The sequence below is a fragment of the Bidens hawaiensis genome, unplaced genomic scaffold, assembly GCF_021521415.1.
Source record: "Bidens hawaiensis isolate Kalapana, Puna unplaced genomic scaffold, B.hawaiensis_p1.1 tig00026469_1, whole genome shotgun sequence".
Lineage (NCBI taxonomy): Eukaryota > Viridiplantae > Streptophyta > Magnoliopsida > Asterales > Asteraceae > Bidens > Bidens hawaiensis.
The window spans coordinates 203,760-221,861 of record NW_027494258.1 but is presented as its reverse complement, the minus strand read 5'-3'; the positions used below and the strand labels follow the sequence as shown (position 1 = coordinate 221,861).

The following is an 18,102-nucleotide window of genomic DNA, read 5'->3' as shown; positions in this document are numbered from 1 at the left end:
AAAATAAACAACTTGGTTATCCATAACTTGCACAGACAGTAACGAATGAACAGGAACATAGTATCACATAGATTCACAAATTCACATATTCAGAACAACTTGGTTCTTCCCAACTGAAATGGAAACTGGAACCTGGGTTTAAAAAGGTGTTTTGGTCCCAAAAGCATAGTCCAGGCGCGCATCACGTACTCAAGGAGCCGTCTACATACAACCAAATAAGCTTTATTTATAACAAGCGGCACTGTGTTATACATAAACCTATCTAAGAAGTAAGCATTTGATAATCTTTTCCAGAACTAAATTGACGCGCCCCTTTTGCCCCTGATGCGTTTTTCTCAGCACGCCGCGTGACTTTTTATTTTCTAGACCAAGACATAAATAAACATACTAACATGTAAAAGAAAAACAATCAGGTAAATAGTAGTGCAAAAGATTTTATGTCAGTTGCAGTATCAAAATCCTAAAACAGATAAATAAACAAAATCATATTACAGCAGGAACGATCATTCAACTCTAAATTTAGCAAATTTCGTTTTCAAATCACTCGCTAAATCCTTACTCCCGGTCATCCCTAACGCTTTAACTGTCTCGACGTAACTCCTAAACTCAGGCTTCAACCCCCTCTCCATCATCTCACCAATAATCCTCGCCGCAACATCCAAATTCCCGTTCACCCGATACAACCTCGCAAGCAAACTAAACATCTTATGCACCTGCGGCATCTTTTTCACTTCAAAGTTGCGCACAAACTCATACGCCTCCTCATACCTTCCACTATTAAAATAACCTCATACCATAGCTGTATACGTTGAAAGCCTAGGAGCCCGACCCGTATTGACCAACCGGTCAAAAGTCTCTTTTGCAACCTCCATCTTACCGAGCCTCCACGAGCTCGAAATGAATATTTCAAACGTTATCCCATCTGGTTCAACCTCCATTCGTTTCATCTCTTCGAGTAACGTCAACGCCTCGTCAAGCTTATTGTTTTTGCATAAACTACCTAAAATGTAGTTGTATACTTTCGTGTCAGGCTCACATCCTTGCACGCACATACGATTGATTACATCACACGCCTGTTCTATACGCCCTCGCTTCAATTTTTCCCGAACTAATATCGCGTAATAACCAGCCTTCTTTTCAGTAATCTCAATCACATAATCAGCTAATTCAAAACAATCACTACCACATAACATACCAATCAACGCTTGAACACCCGAGCTACGGACCGAACCCCCAACTTCACCCAAAACATTAACCACCAACGAAACCGATTCCATCGACCGAGCTTTACCTGAATCAAGAACCGGCAAGAACCCAAACGCGCTATCGTTCAAACAAATATCCTCGTGCTTAAACCGCTTTAACAGAGCCCGCATCGTGTCGTAATCGTTTAACCGCCCACAGTTATCGATCATTAAGCTACAAACGTTGCCGTTTCGGTAAACACTCGGGTTATTATCCTGAACCCAGTCGAAAAACTGCAGTGCGAGTATCTTCTCGCAGCTCAGAACCCGAATAATTTCACAAATTGAAACCTTTGAGAGACGTGGGTCCATTGAGTTTAATTCAGATCGGCACTTGCCGTTGGTGTGTCTGATTAAATTGAGTATTTGAGAGACTGATTTGGGCGATACATATCGGGATGAAATTGGTGGATTAACTTGGGGGTTAGTGGAAACTGATCGATGAGTGATTGGAGGTTTGAACTGAGGAAGATAAAGAGGAGGCGATTGGTGAGATTAGGGGATTAGGGTTTAGGGTTTTGAGAGAAATAGGGTTTGTGAGGAACCTGGTGATAAGCAGCTTCTTCATCGTCATGCCGGAATCATGTTATTGGTCATCGTTGATGCGACAATGCCATTTGATTTGAATTCCGACACAACATAGAATCACAGCTCCGAGGCTTGATTTTGGATATTAAGCAGTGTTTCCGACCTCATTTATACCTTTTCTTTTTTCATCACCACTTTCATTTTAATTTTCTTTCCTTATTAGGTCTTTTAATTTGGAAAAATACAATTTTTTTTATTTCACTCCTTATTTTCTCTTCCCAACACCTTTTTTATATTTTCATTTCCTTCCTTAAATAAACTCAGGAACACAACAAACATTTTTCATCCCTTATTTTCCTTTCTTTTCCTCCCTTAAATGAAACTCGAGAACACAGATAAAGTCAAATATTGGTTTTCAATTTACATTTGATGTAATTAGGGCCGGGACGAGGGCAACAATAAGCTCGGGATGGTACCGGTCCTGATCCTATAAAATCCCGATTATGAAAGTTCAAAATATTTGGTACCGGTACTGGCATTGAAATGTTCAATTCGGTAAGGGTATGGTACAGGTATCGGTTCGGTACTGATACCAAAAACTTAAAACTTAGTGTTGATTAGGTACCAAAATCGTTACCGATCCGATACCAAACACTCATCCCTAATTAGGGTGTTTAGGATTCCTTATTTTACCTCTATATAACTTTTCCTCAAAACTTAATAAGTCACAATATTCCGACTTACTAGCTTATCCTCTTACAATAAGTCACAACTCAAAACGACGAACACCTTATAACTTTTTTCAAAACTAGTGAGTGTTTGGGTGAGCTTTTAAAACTTGCTTATTTGCTGGTTGAAAAGCAAAATGTGTTTGGCAAAGCTCCTCAAAAAACTTCAAATTGGAGCTTTTCAAAAGTTGATTTTGCTTTTCAAAAGACAAATCCGCAAAAAAGTATTTTTAAAAGCTCATCCAAACACCTCCCCTAATAAGTTATAAATAGTCTAAAATAAGCAATTCCAAACACCTCTTAACTAGTTGGTTTTCTATTAGAGACAGGTCGGAACAAGTTGTAGAGAAGGGTTTAAGTTGAAACATGTTAGGGTCAGAAAAAGTTTGAGGTTGGAATTGCTTTTGAGTCGGGAAGGGTTGGACCCCTTTTGGATGTAGTTTCGCCCCGTGCAAAAAGTTGCCTTGACCAGAAACCAGTTTCATTTCCACCCGATACCCGCTCTTAACGGAACCAAATTAAGCAGCCCAACGGACATAGAGATTTGATTGAACGTAACATATTGTTGATTTAAATTTCAATTCCTTTTAATTTTTTTTTATTGTTAGTAAATACGAATATCTTGGTTAAAAAGTAAAAAGCAAGAAATTAGGGTTTTTTGTATAATATTGCCGGATAAGTCAAATCAAGCCGATTAGCATTGCGTTTCAGTCTTGCAAGATTGCTTTGCGGCTTCCATCAATCAATCGGAGATATGGGAGTTTCCACAGCTCAACTTCTCGAACGCTTACAGGTTCCACTCTTTCCGTTTTGATTCACACCAACCAAATTAGGACTCGTCGTATGATTGATTTGATTACTGATGTATGCAATTGAATCCGAAAACAATGTCTAAATTAGGGTTCTAACTACAATATTTACTGTTGGAACCCAACAGGCTCAACAGATACAGTTTTCACAGTATGATCATCCAGTAGTCATGACTGTTGAAGCACAGGCCAAGTATGTTGGCCACATCAAAGCTGGATTAAGTAAAAACTTATTCCTAAAGGTATACTTTTTAATTAATTCTTGTTATTGAGTAAATCAAATGCAGTAATCTTTATGTTTTTTGTTTCACATTTAGGATAAGAAGCACCGCCTTTATATTGTGTCGGCTTTAGCTGATACTAAGGTCGATTTAAAAGGTTAGATTGTTCTCTAAATGCTTAGAATATGCTCTGCCATTTTATCAAAATATTTTATTTTCATGATGTTTATAACATTTGATTGTGGCTTTGAAGCTGAGCAGTTTTATCTCAAAGGCTTGGTCTTGGAAAAGGAGGTTTGAGAATGGCACCTGAAGAAGCGGTTACAGAAGTACTTGAGGTTTTTATATACTTTTATTATGTTTCTTTTTTATATATCTGTTAGGTGCTTTGGGTTTATGCTAGAATATGTGCACTTGCTATAATATTTTTTTCAGGTGCCTTTAGGATGTGTTACTCCGTTTGCACTTGTGAACGAATCAGCTCGGTATGTATGTTTATTGTTTTCTTTTATTCTGTTAGTTTGACCATTTTTTAATGAGAGAATTTCATATATGCTCTTACAAGCTAAACTAGTTAAGAGAATTTGATAGGCTACATATTTGGTATGATAAGGGTAAAATGGTCATAAACTAAAAACTCATTTATATTGGGTATATATTATAATTATATTATACGGATTGGGATCGTGCGAGAACCATTTGAAATTGAGAACTTTGAGAACCATTTTGGACCACAAAAAATCCCCTTAAACAAATAAAAAATTCATAAAGCCAAAAAAAACGCAAATATAAAAAAGTAAAAAAACCAAAATATTTATCTATCATCCCGGTTTCGTAAAAAAAAACTCGGTTTAGCTAATACATATATGTATAATATTTATTTTTCAATTTTATACATGTATTTCTTTATACATGTATGTATATATCAACCAATCAATCATGCCCAGTAAAATCCCACCGACAGCAAAGCTATAAGTAGGGTCTGGGGAGGGTGGGATGTAGGCACACCGTACCTCTATCCAAAGGAATAAAGAGGTGGCTTCCAGAGAGACCCTCGGCTCTAAGTACATGTGTATGAAGCAAAATAAAGGAAATCAAAGTTTAACAGTTATATAAAAACTACTACTAATTATAATAATATTAATAATAAGATCACAGTTTAACAGCTATATAAAAGCTAATAATAATTATAATAATAATAATAATATATGTAAGGGAAATACCATTATGGTATATGACCTAAATAAGTTAAGTCTAAGCCCTAAGGTATTCAATTCTCTCTAAATATCCTTAACTTTAATTCTACTTCTCCACGAATTCCTATCCTCAACAATGTCCTCACAGAGGTTTAGGTCTATCAAATCATGCCTAATCCTTTCATCCCAAGTCAATTTCGGTCGTCCTCTACCCCTCCTCCCCTCTATAGTAATGTTTTCTACGGATCTAACAGGATTCGTCGTCTGTCTTCTCTTTACATGTCCAAACCATCTCAATCTCCCCTCTCTTATCTTGTCTGCTATGTTCGCCACCCCTAATCTCTCGCGAAACACAACGTTTCTTATTCGGTCTAGCCTTGTGTGCCCACACATCCAACATAGCATTCTCATTTCTGCTACCTCCATCTTCCGCACTTGTGCCTTCTTGATGGCCCAACAATCTGTTCCATATAGCATTGCAGGTCTAACTGCCACCCTATAGAATTTTCCCTTTAGTTTAGTCGGGAAACTCTTGTCGCACAATATACCTGTGGCTGCTTTCCATCTACACCATCCTACCTGAACTCGGTGGGTCACATCACTGTCTAATTCCCCGTCGCTCTGTACAAATGATCCTAAATACTTGAACTTCGTTACATGCGGGACCACCTGCACTTCAATTGTGATCTGTGCGTCTTCATTGTCGTTTATCCCACCAAAATCACAGTGGAGGTACTCCGTCTTAGATCGGCTAATCTTTAAACCTTTTGTCTCTAAGGTTGTTCGCCACTCCTCAAGCCTCATGTTTAGATCTTGTTTTTTCTCAGCAAGTAACACAATATCGTCTGCGAACATCATGCACCACGGGAGAGTCCCCTGAATCGACTTTGACAACTCATCCAAGACTACTGCAAAAAGAAACGGGCTCAACGCTGACCCCTGGTGAAGACCTACCTCTACAGGAAAGAAATCAGTATCTCCCACCGGCGCACGGACACTTGTTTCACTCCTGGTATACATATCCATAATTATCTCTATGTATTTCCTGGGCACTCTTCTACCCTCCAAGCACTCCCAGAGCACCTGTCGTGGCACACTGTCGTATGCCTTTTCTAGGTCAATAAACACCATATGTAGATCACGCTTCTTCTCCCTATACTTTTCCATTAATCTTCTTATAAGGTGTATTGCCTCTGTGGTGGAACGCCCCGGCATGAAGCCAAATTGGTTGACCGTAACCTGAGTTTCTCGTCTAAGTCTACCCTCAATCACTCTTTCCCATAGCTTCATAGTATGACTTAGTAGTTTGATTCCTCGGTAGTTACCACAACATTGGGCGTCTCCTTTGTTCTTATAGATAGGAACTACAACGCTGCTCCTCCACTGGTCTGGCATCTTACCTGATTTGAGAATACTATTGAACAGAGTAGTTAACCACATGACTCCTTCCTCCCCCAGACACTTCCACACCTCGATGGGTATGTTGTCTGGGCCAACTGCCTTAGACCTTCCCATCCTCCTAAGTGCATCCTTCACCTCTTCTCGTGTGATCCGTCGGCAGTAGCAGTTATTCGATTGTTGTCGTTGAAAGTTTGTGTTGTCATGTTCTTTTTGGTAAGCTCTCCCATTGTTAAAAAGATTGTGGAAGTAGGTTTGCCATCTTAGCTTGATGTCCTGCTCCTTGACCAGTACATGCCCATCTGTATCCTTTATGAACTTCACCGGTCCTAGATCTTGCCTTCTACGCTCCCTGGCTTTGGCAATCTTAAACATAGCATGTTCCCCCTCTTTTGTTTCTAGACTTTCATACATCCGTTTAAAGGCCGCCTTCTTTGCTTCCGCCACTGCCTTCTTCGCCTCTATCTTGGCCGTTTTGTAGTTGTCCCTCAATTCCACTCGCTCCTCCTCATTCATGCACCTCATTAGCTCCCTAAAACATCCTTGTTTGTCCCTTATCTTGTCTTGCACTGTGTCATTCCACCACCAAGACTCCTTATGCCCACTTGTCTTTCCTGTTGTGACCCCGAGAGTCTCCGTTGCTACTTGGATGATCTTTGTCTCCATAGCTTCCCATATATGAGTTGAGTCCCCATTTAGTCGAGCCCGCGTATGCAGTATGAGTTTATCCTTAAACAGTAGGAGATTTTCGTCCTTCAAATTTCCCCATCGAATTCTCGGTGTACCTTTCTTCTCTCGAACAGTCAGCTTATTTCTGAAGGCTATATCTGTCACTAGTAGTCGATGTTGAGTCACAACTGCCTCCCCAGGTATGACTTTGCAGTCCTTCCACCAACGTCGGTCTCCTTGCCTCATCAAAAGGTAGTCAATTTGCGTGTCGCGTCCGCCACTGCTAAAAGTGATTAAATGAGAATCTTGTTTCCTAAAATAAGAATTTATAATACCTAGGTCATGTGCCACCGCAAACTCTAGAAGATCTGTTCCAGTCTCATTCCTATCACCAAAACCGAAACCCCCATGTACGGCTTGAAAACCATCGTTAGCCTTACCAATGTGTCCATTAAAATCACCTCCTATGCAAATCCTCTCCCCCCTAGGTATGCCCCCTACCACTGCGTCTAGGCAATCCCAAAATTCTCTCTTTTCCTGATCCCCTAGGCCTACATGAGGTGCGTAGGCGGAGACTACTGCCACTACTTCCTCTCCTAGTACTAATTTCAACACCATAATCCTGTCATTATGTCTTATCACCTCCACCACACTGGTGTGTATTTCCTTAGCCACTAGAAACCCCACTCCATTCCTACTCCATCAGACCCCGAGTACCACAACTTATACCCATTACACTCAGCCCCTCTATGTCCTTTCCACTTAGTCTCCTGGAGGCATGCTATCTGAACCCTACGTCTTTTAAGCACATCTACCAATTCTAGCAACTTACCATTTAATGTTCCTACATTCCAAGAAGCCAAACGCAATATACGCTCCCTATCTTTACTCTTTCCTACACCCCTCGTTTCAGGACATGGTCTCAAGTAATAGTCATGGTTTCTACGCTCTATGGTTGCAACTAATCACACAAACACAAGCAATAGAACACCAAATCAATAGTAATAATAATAATAATAATAGTAACAAAAACTAATAATAATAATAATAATAATAATAATAATAGTGTGTAGCAATAACACAAGCAATTGAAGTTAGATCATGAAACCCAATACCCAGCTCTATTCAAACAAATCGGGCAGCTAAACCCAACTCAAATTGTGAAATTGACAAGTGCAAAAGTGCTCAGAAAGAAACAAGATTAGTGAGGATGGTGAAGATTAAAGGGGTAGAAATACCTGTGTACCGCAAAACTATAAATAAGACGTAAAAAAAATTCGCCGGCCGACTTACGATCTCGTTGTCTCGCTCCTTCGGTTTCGAGCGGTGGCTTGCGGGTGGTTTGTGGTGGAGACGAGGGGCAAGTGGAGAAGAGAGACTTACCTGTTGTCGGAAGCTTTCCAGTTGATACCGCCGGAAAAACTGCCGGAGGACTTGTACGGAGATGTGAATGTTGGGGGTAATTGGTTAAAATGTCAGCTGAACGATGTCCTAGCCAAGTAGTAGCCGCTTTGTCAATCAGATGTCCTTCAATTAAAGATCCGTGAAGTGCAGCGGAGTGATAGTCGGTTGCAGCAGCTGTTCAAATCGGAGTAAAGCAGGAAGGCGACGGCGATAAGAGGAGCTTGCAAGTGGTGGTGGCAAACTTCTGTCGCCGTCGACATACACCGGATGAACGCGACAGAAGACAATGACAGCGGAGGAGAGAATCAAGTGATGGAGCTACTAATGAAATTAATCGATCCGACACTTCAAATCGATGGCGTTAAAAGACCTTACGGCAGGCAGTCGCCGGAAGTAGTGAGTGTTGGTCGGAGTTGCGGATGTCCAGTCGCCGGAGGCTGTGAATATTCGAGATCGGAGTTACGGCTAGGGTTCTGTTCACAGACACTTCTCAGACACTTCTCATATACCCGAGATTGGAGTTGCGCCGGAAGCTGTGAATATTCGACATGAATGTTTGAATTGTGATATGAAATATATGTTTAACTATACATATATTAGATAAATCATGAATGTTTGAATTGTGATATGATATGAAATATATGTTTAACTATACATGTATGTACAATTAGATAAATCATAATTTACATGTGTATGTTATGTAAGTAGAGATTAGATGATAATATACATATATGTACAGTTACAGTTTTTTTTAAATGAAACCTGGATGATAGATAAGCATTTTGATTTTTTTTTACTTTTTCAATTTTTTTGTTATTTATTTTTTAATAATTTTTTTTTTAAATGACGTTTTTTAGTTGTTCAAAATGGTTCTCAAAGTTCTCAATTTCAGATAGTTCTCTTAGGATCCTCACCCTATGTTATACAAGCTTGCAAGGGTATATATGAAAATATGAAATTCCCCCGTTTTTAAATTTTTATCTCTGTATTCTCATAAAAGTTTCTTAACTTATTTATTTTTATATTTTCAGGAACGTTTCGTTGTTGTTAGACCAGGGTTTTAAAACCCACGAGTGCTGCTTCTTTCACCCGCTTTTAAATGATACCACAATCTGTAAGTCTTATTATGTTTTAGTAGTATATTACAATCATTTATGCTTTTACTTTTGGATTAGTTTCATATACACTTACAAACTTGAAACTTTTCACATACACCCAACCAAAACTAAAAATGTTATAAAAGTTTAAGCTAGAAATGGGTAAAGTTAAAGGTAGACATACAGAATTTAAAGTTTTTGAAAAATAAGGGTAAAATGGTCATTTATTAAATTGCTTTTAATGGTTTGGGTATATTTGATATTTTAACTGCTTTGTAATTGTTAGGGCGTATATGTATCTTTAGTTTTGTGTTTATGATATTTTCATAGTTTGTAGGGGTATGTATGAAATACGTCGCTTCTTTTTTTTAACTGTTTTCTGTTGATGTTTTTGGTTGAAGCCCTTAACATACAGGATCTGTATACGTTTGTTAAATCATTAGGAAGAATCGTCGCGTACGTTGATCTTGAGGTAACAATATCTTTATTATTTTAATTTTACTAAATAGTTTCTGATTGTGGGTTATTTTTTTTTTTTTGTAGGCTAATCCAACTGTTGGGAAAGATCAACCGCCGGATTTAGCTGGTTTAGTTCCATCCGACGCCTCGAGTGTGCAGAGTGTTGTTGAGAAAACAGCTAACTTGAAGATTGATGGGGATGTAAACAGCAAACCAGTTGCCGTTACAGGTATAATCGGGTGCATATATTATTAGGGTGCAAATTAGCCAAACACTGGAATTTGACACACTAAAAACAACATTCGTATATTAGTTGTGATTTACTCTAGGAATATACCAATCTTTTCTTTTTAATTGATTTTTGACTTAATGTAGCCAAAGCATCAAAGGTTTCCAGTGATCAACAGAAGGAGAAACCAGTCAAGGTTTCCAGCAGTCAATTGAAGGAGAAACCGGTCAATACTGCAAACTCTTTCGCTGACCCTGAAAAGTTTATCGAAGAGATATTAAGGAAAGCATCTGACATTGTTGTTGCTGAGGTTAGTCGTTGGACTTTTATTTGAACTAGCTTTGTTTTGTGTTTCTTTCATCTTGATATCTGAAATATTTCTCTTCAGGTCAAAGAGGAAAATATTAAGCAACATGGAGACCAACTAGGTGCTGTTGTATCAAACAGTATAAAGAAAAACCTTAGCCTTGAGCTGAAAAACCTAGCTGTAAGTATTTCATCTATTATCTATCAGTTTTTTTGTATGTTTTTTAAAAACATTTTTCTAGTATAATTGAAACATTTGATGACTTGTTTCAGACTATGTTTAAAAACACGGCTTATACTGAAGGCTTTGGTGCTGGTAGGGCAGCGAAACGTTTATATAACAGCAATTGAGCGATTTTTTCTTTCTTTCTTTAAATGCTTTGAGGATGGATTTGAATATGTTGGGACTCTGTATTTTGTTTTTCCTTTTTTTATTACATCAATGCAAACAGGATGATTATTCTATATGACTCGAGGAAGTTTGGTTTGTGGTGAGTTTCGTATGATCGTTTGAATGTATTGTGCAGCGACACTTATACTTTCTTCTCCATCTGACTTTTGGGTCACATAGTTAGCCACCTATCATGTTCTAAAAAAGCATCAAGTAAAAGAATAGCAATTGGTCCTTTTTTTATTACCACCACCAGTTCTAACTACCTAAAATGAATCATCAATTCTTGGGGGATTTATATGAATGCTATTGATAAGTCATACAGGTCGGTCCGGCTATATGAGTTATTATATGGGCTAGTATAACTTTATTGAAACCGACTTGTATGACAATGGTGTGTTATTTATATCAGAAGTCATACAAATTGCATGATGTAAAAATTTGATTTATACGCCTCGTATGATACGGATGACCTGACAAGTCTTACACCATGATTTCATATGTTTCTCTCATCACATAAATATCAGCATCATCCCTATTCAGCATTTGTAACTTTCTTGTTACTAGGAAGTTCATAAGTTGTTGATCCTCATCATTGGTACTAGGTCTTTCATCATCAAGTATGCTTCTGTTTTTGTGTCATATCTGCCGATTTAAAGGGGGTTTTTTTTTTATAAAAAAAAGTTCATATTTAAAATTTTAGAGAGCATTATATTCATCAATATACTACATTGGTTACTAGTCTATGTAGAGATGACAATTCCTGACATGACACAAAATAATCAGGTTTTCGGTGCACCAATATAACTAATATAACCTGTTTTCTAAAGCAGGTCAACCCAAACACAACCCATTTAATAAAAGGGTTAACCCCGTTAACATATCTAAATGGTTTTTTTAAAGTTCTTATTTGGATTTTATCTTGATCGACACATAATGAATCTATCATACTAATTTACACCACCAATCTTCACACGATAGGATTCTAATCCTTACCATTTTGGTGAGGAGAATACGCATTATCACCGAATGTCTCAGTGACTTTCGGGACTTTATTTAAATGTTAGAAAGCATTATTTAAAAGTGTCAAAATATGAAACTTCAGTATATTGATTTTTAATTTTCTTTTAAGTGTTAAGTTCAAGAGCGATGCTAATTTATTATATCAGGAATCTTTATCTTATGCCCCCTAATTTCTAAAGAAATTATTTATCCGATGTAGTTTATAACCAACAATTTTCTTTCTAAATCTTAGTCTAAATATATAACTCCAAGATTTTTCTAGTAAGAAAACAAGTAATTAATATTACATCAACTACAAAAAATTTCATCGAAGTTAGGATAATTGATTATTTAAATTGTGAAGTCATTAGATTTTACTTATATTCGTAAATAAACATTAAAGCGTTGACCCGGAACACAAACCAAATACGCCATAATATAATTTAAAGTGTTTTCGACTAGACACGACACAAATCAAATAATACACTATACAACTATCATATCACCTTTTTTGTGTAACTTAAAATTTTCTTGTTAATTAAATGAATCCATTTGATGATGACTGATGAAAATATTTAAAATAACAATCCAACCCTTAAACCAGAAAAAAAAAACCATCAAATTTTTATAAAATTTGCAGATTCCATAAACAATAATAATAAGAAGAAAAGTGAATCGAATCCGGATGCCCTAAATCGCTCTCGATTCGTCTCTCTATTCTCAATAACCTGAATCCATCGACATGCTGCGAAGGTACAAACAAATCACTTCAATTCAGTTTCATTCATTATTTAATCACTGCTTCTCAATTATTTTATTAATTAGGGCTTATTTAATCAAATATATGTTTAAATTAAAGGTCTATACTGCAAATATCTTCTCGTCGATCAATTGGACGACTTTCAACACGAATTACTACACAGGCATGCTCTATACTTCTTATCTTAATTACATTCATTGCAGACAGATTGTTCAACACTTGTCTTAATAATATTTGATGCATTTCTAGCAGATACCTTGGTATCTTTCTTCTAGGAAGGAATATTCTGTTGCACCTCAGCCAAATTCTACTGGAAAACCGAAACCGCCCGATTCGGGGGCGAATTTGTCCAAAGTTTTCATTGGAACTGTAGCCCTAGGTGCTGCTTCTGTTATAGCAGCTTACCAGACGGGTTACTTAGATAATAAGCATAGCATTGAGGAACCAGATAATGATAATAATATTAATACGCAGCATGTCCCGGTTGTTCATGAAGAACCGCAGAGTTTGAAGACAGATAATGAGGATTTGCATGACAGTGGAACTGCAGAACAAGTTGATGTTCAAAATGTTCAAGAGTCTGAGGTTACGAGTCCGACTGTTGACCATGCTGAAGAAAGCGTTAAAATTGATCAGTCTGAGATAAAGGAAGTACCAAATGAGACATCGGATGCTGTTTCTGACAATAATATTTCAACTTATGATGATGCGAGTGCTGATTCAGTAGCACCGGTGCAAGAGGATTTGAACACACACAACCAAGATGTGAAGAGTTCTACAGAACAAAATGAGGTTGTTGATCCGGTTATTGAAGAAAGTGTGTTGAAGTCCGAGCCACCGCAGCAGCCAGATAGTACAGATATACCACGGGTGCTTATTATCTTTTTTTTCCTTTATCTAATTTTGTTTGCTGCTAGTTTTTTGTTAATTTTTTTTATTTGTAGGGTGTTGTGAGCGATGATGCCAAAGAGCCAAATTCCCTTCTTGATGAATACCTTGTAAGAGATCAGGTGGAACAAAATGCTGCAGCATCTTCGTATCTGGATAAGGTTAGATACTTAGATGCCAATTAGAGGTGTAAACGAGCTGATCTGATCCTGAGCTTGTTTAAGCTTGTGCTCGTTTAGCTTACAAGAGCTCGAGCTCATTTAGCTTACAAGAACTCGAGCTCATTTAACTTCCAAGAGCTCGAGCTTGGCTTCTTAACTTATGGGTCGTAAGAAGTTTTTCAAGCTCGAGCTCGCCCCGTTTATTATTTATTAATTATTTATATACATTCATAATTACTTTTAAGTATATTTATGATTATAACTTTTATATATATTACATGAAATATGCTATTTAGTTATTTTCATCATAGTTTTATGTATTTATTATTATGTCAATAACATTCAAAACAATAAATACTATATAAGTTTTGGGCTTGATTCGGCTCCTGAGTCTACTCGAGCTCGATAAATGAAGCTCACGCTTGGGCTCGTGTTAAAAAATCTTTTTTAGGCTCGAGCTCGGCTCTTCGAGGTTTTAGCGAGCCAATCTCGAGTTCGCTTGTTTACCACGTAATACCAAATAATATATATAGAAAGAAGAGTAACTAATTGCCTGTGATGTGAAATGAAGGAAGTAGCTGCGGCTCTTGAAGGTAATGATGACGCATCAAAGAATGGAACATTAATTTTGGATCTGTTGGAAGCCATTCACACGGCTGAAAAAAGACAGGCGGATATAGATGCACGTGTTTTTTCTGAAGAAAAGAGGTTATTGAAGGCAAGATTATTTACCACTTAATTGTTATTGTTATTGTTATTAACTTATTATTATTATCATTATTATTATTCAATTTTATTACCTTACCTGCTTAACTTTTGACTAAAATATTTTAGGAGAAATATGAAAAGGAACTAAAAGATGCCAGAGCCCGGGAACTCATGTATGCAGAAAGAGAGACTATTTTGGATAAGGTTTTGTACATTTTGTTTAGATGGGTCGGTTTTGGGCTAATACCTAACCAAAACTCGCAAGGTCGGTTTTTAAGAAGTTAAAACAAAAACCTGTCGGTTTTGTTTTTTTTGGTTTTTGGTTTGGATTTGGTTTATCTTCGGTTTTAACATTTGTCTTGAAATTTTTAGGCTGAAAAAAAATTGGCTCAAAATAATGAGTTTGGGCCTAAATTTTTTTGTTAATGATTATTTGATTGTTATACATCTGGGCTAAATTGTTTAGGTTACACTATTTCTTAAAATCCATATATTTGGTTCGGTTTGGTTCTTTCGGTTTCTATTACATGCAAAACCAAAAGCAGACCAAACCAAACCAAAAGTTCGGTTTTGGTTCGGTCCTTATGAAAACATAAAACCTATTTGTAGGAGTTACATAAAGAAAAGCTGAAAGCGGCTGCTGCTATCAAATCACTTCAAGAGAAGCTAGAAGAGGAGTTCAGATTGGAGATTGAAAGAAAGGTGGCTGGCCACTATTTCACCATATTTCAACAATTTGGTAATCTAAATAGCTGTTATAGAGTTTGTTAATCTTGAAATTTCCAGGAGGCTGAAACAGAAATGGAATTAAATAAGTTGAAGGATTTGGCAAAAGCTGAATTACTTGCAGCAATTGCAAAGGAGAAAGCATCTCAAATTGAAAAACTGGAGGAGGCAAATCTCAATGTATGACATCCTCATTTGAAGTTAGTTTAGTTGTTTTTTTCAGAAAACTAATCACAGTATGTTTATTGTACTATGTAGATAAATGCTTTATGCATGGCATTCTATGCTCGATCTGAAGAAGCGCGCCAAAGTCATTCTGTCCACAAGCTTTCATTGGTTTGTTTATTTACCTTTTATATAATTTGCTCTATGAAAGTTTTTTGTTAGGATTTAAATTTGTTTAGTTTCATTGATAAGTTCCCTCTGGTTCCCCACATTCTTGGAGCTCCCAAATTGGGCCTCTATTTTAAACGAGACAGCTAACTAGTGAACCACGAGCCGAGCAGACCTTGGTTCGTTTACAGATCGTACTAGCTCTGCTCTGCTCGTTTACCGATTGTGACAGCTCGAGCTCAGCTTGTTTGATTTCGAATCGACCTTGGTTCAGGCTTGGCTTGTTTACGGACTGTGCCAGCTCAGCTCTGCTTGTTTACTGATTGTGGCGGCTCGGGCTTGGCTTATTTACAAACAAGCTTTTAGAGCAGCCCTAGTTTTAATTGAACCGTGACAAAGGGGTAGGCAAGTAATTTCACCTAATGTTTACTGATAGGTCTTCTTTAAAGGGGTGGTTTTTGTGGCACTAATAAACGAGTAGCAGTGAACTATTTTGTTCTACGTATATTTACTGTTAACAATGCATGCTTAGCATAATTTGTAGTTATTTTGGTGCGGAACAATTTAAGGAAATTATCATTTTTTTTGCAGGGTGCTCTTGCACTTGAAGATGCTTTGTCTAAAGGACTGCCCATACAAAAAGAAATAGACGCTCTTAAAACTTACACGGATGGAGTTGATAAAGACTCACTATTAGGTTTGGTCATGGAATCTCTTCCTGAGGAGACACTCGAAAAAGGCACCGATACCATATTACAGTTAAATCACAAGGTGAACCTTTCTTTTATTTAAAATCAGTTGCCTTAAATATCTATTTTACTGTAGTTAAACATGTTATAATGGACAAGCTAAAAGTGATTTATCATACATTTTTTAGTTTTGGTTGCCATCTTGAGTGAATATTTTTTGGTGAGAATATATTTTTATTTTGTTAATTGCGTTACTTGCTCATAGATATATATTACCAGTTTTTATTTCAGTATCTACCAAATATTATTCTACTACATAGTTTCCGAAAAGAAAAGAAAAAGAACTAATGAATCAACCCAACCTGCTGTCCAATATGGCAATATTAAATTATCATCATACACACAGTATATAGATTATTTGCCTTCAGCGCACATCGGCTGAGGTTTCTGCAAGTTGGATGTGGTTGTAATTTGTAAACCTATAAAATAGTAGAGGATATGTTTTCTTCAGTTTTAGTTTGCTTTAATCTGCCAGACATGTATGAACTTAGATTATTTTAATCGCTGATTGTATCCACTTTTTTATTGTATTTGTTTATTTTATATACTTGTAAACTGAAAATGCAATTAATTTTTTTACATTGATCCTTGGAAACAAGTTTGACGCAATGCAGGAACGGTACAATGATTTTTTTGATCTCTCACATTGTTGAAGTAAAATTTTGCAATATTCATGCATCTATCTTTAGATATCTTGTAAAGCTATCAGAGGTTATGGACTTACGGTTATACTTAATAATTATGTTCTGTCTACTGTCTAATCCCAGTTTGACGGCTTGAAAGGGACTCTGCGATATTACAGTCTAATGCCTCCAGGTGGTGGCGGCATTTTGGCGCATTCGTTGGCTTACATTGCATCAGTACTAAAGGTGCATACAATATGTGACATATATATTCTTGAGCTAATAAATTTCAGAATATGACAGAATATCTTTTTGAACTATTCAAATTTTATATTATAAGCTCTTTAAAAGATTATAAGTTTTTGTTCATCGTATATAATTCTAGTAATAATTTTATAAATTAATTATAATCACTATTGCTGTGCCAGGAAAATCTTAATAAATATCACTCAATCAAAACACAAAAACTAATTGTTACTATGTTTTATTGTTGGGTTCCGTGAGTTTACTGCTAACCTGGTACTCATGGCCAACAAAAAGGAACAACTGATTATTACTGTATTACATTATCTAATCATGATTCAAGTTTCAGGTGAAGGAAGGTGACAGTTCAGGTGACGGGATTGAGTCAGTTATAAACCGAGTGGAAAAGTTGTTAGCCGATGGGAAACTTTTGGAAGCTGCGGAGACGCTTGAAAACGGTCTAAAAGGTAGCCAGGCAGCGGAGGTTGTGGGTGATTGGGTGCGACAAGCAAGGAACCGAGCGATCACAGAGCAAGCGCTAACTCTTCTTCAATCTTATGCTACATCTGCGAGTCTCACTTAAATCGCAATCCTTCTCGGTTAAAGAATAAAACAAGAAATTGTACTTTGAAGTTGACCAAGGTTCTTCTGGTGTTTGTGAGTTGACACCGTTTTTGTTTGGTTGGTTGAATGCCAATAGACTACATTTTTTACAATTGATGTTTGGCGAAAAGTTGATATTATACTGGCCTGTACTTGTAGTGAGAGACGTACAGATTGATATCTTATCTTTGATATATATATTTTTATCAAGCCGTCCTATTATAAAGGCGATAAGCATTTGGACCAGGCTAAAATAAACACCACAAACACATTATCCAGAAAACAGCGACATGCTATATGGGTTTTAGAGCTATATTAACATGGAGATGTTGGCCATATGGGTAGTGTGAGGGACAAAGTATACGGCAACATATGATGTTTTTGTATGAGAAAGAAATTACTTATTCGATCACTGGCAAATTCTGGTTTCTATGTCCTTTTTAGTCTTATCAGATAGCCCGTATGGTGTGACAGGCTCGTGCATAGTTGAACATTCGTATAAATAATTTTGTTTTTAAGATTTCTGTACGCATAAAAGTTTTTATATTGAGCAGTTAGTAATATTAATGGTTAATACAAATGAATACATAATAGAGTAAATATATAGTAAGTAATTTGGGAATCGTG

General features: G+C 36.8%; 3 protein-coding genes across 3 annotated transcripts; 2 read left to right on the top strand and 1 right to left on the bottom strand.

The window, feature by feature from the left end:
* Positions 1-503: 503 nt before the first annotated feature.
* On the bottom strand, positions 504-1,556 carry LOC143573498 (pentatricopeptide repeat-containing protein At2g18520, mitochondrial-like). Its single transcript, XM_077058362.1, has 2 exons — positions 844-1,556; positions 504-774 (listed from the first exon to the last, which is right to left on the bottom strand). The coding sequence occupies exons 1-2, from the start codon at positions 1,554-1,556 to the stop codon at positions 504-506; spliced, it is 984 nt and encodes a 327-aa protein (XP_076914477.1).
* A 1,664-nt stretch (positions 1,557-3,220) lies between these two features.
* On the top strand, positions 3,221-10,639 carry LOC143573497 (uncharacterized). The gene is made up of 11 exons (XM_077058361.1): positions 3,221-3,293; positions 3,438-3,551; positions 3,627-3,687; positions 3,792-3,868; positions 3,966-4,015; positions 9,229-9,311; positions 9,696-9,766; positions 9,838-9,982; positions 10,129-10,292; positions 10,371-10,469; positions 10,562-10,639. Exons 1-11 carry the CDS (start codon positions 3,255-3,257, stop codon positions 10,637-10,639), a joined length of 981 nt encoding a protein of 326 aa, XP_076914476.1. The 5' UTR covers positions 3,221-3,254.
* Positions 10,640-12,349: 1,710 nt separating this feature from the next.
* LOC143573487 (MICOS complex subunit MIC60, mitochondrial-like) lies at positions 12,350-17,701 on the top strand. Its single transcript, XM_077058353.1, has 12 exons — positions 12,350-12,434; positions 12,541-12,604; positions 12,694-13,311; positions 13,386-13,490; positions 14,062-14,208; positions 14,325-14,402; positions 14,808-14,900; positions 14,985-15,104; positions 15,183-15,260; positions 15,849-16,028; positions 16,774-16,875; positions 17,222-17,701. Exons 1-12 carry the CDS (start codon positions 12,424-12,426, stop codon positions 17,453-17,455), a joined length of 1,830 nt encoding a protein of 609 aa, XP_076914468.1. The 5' UTR covers positions 12,350-12,423; the 3' UTR covers positions 17,456-17,701.
* The last annotated feature ends 401 nt before the right edge of the window (positions 17,702-18,102 follow it).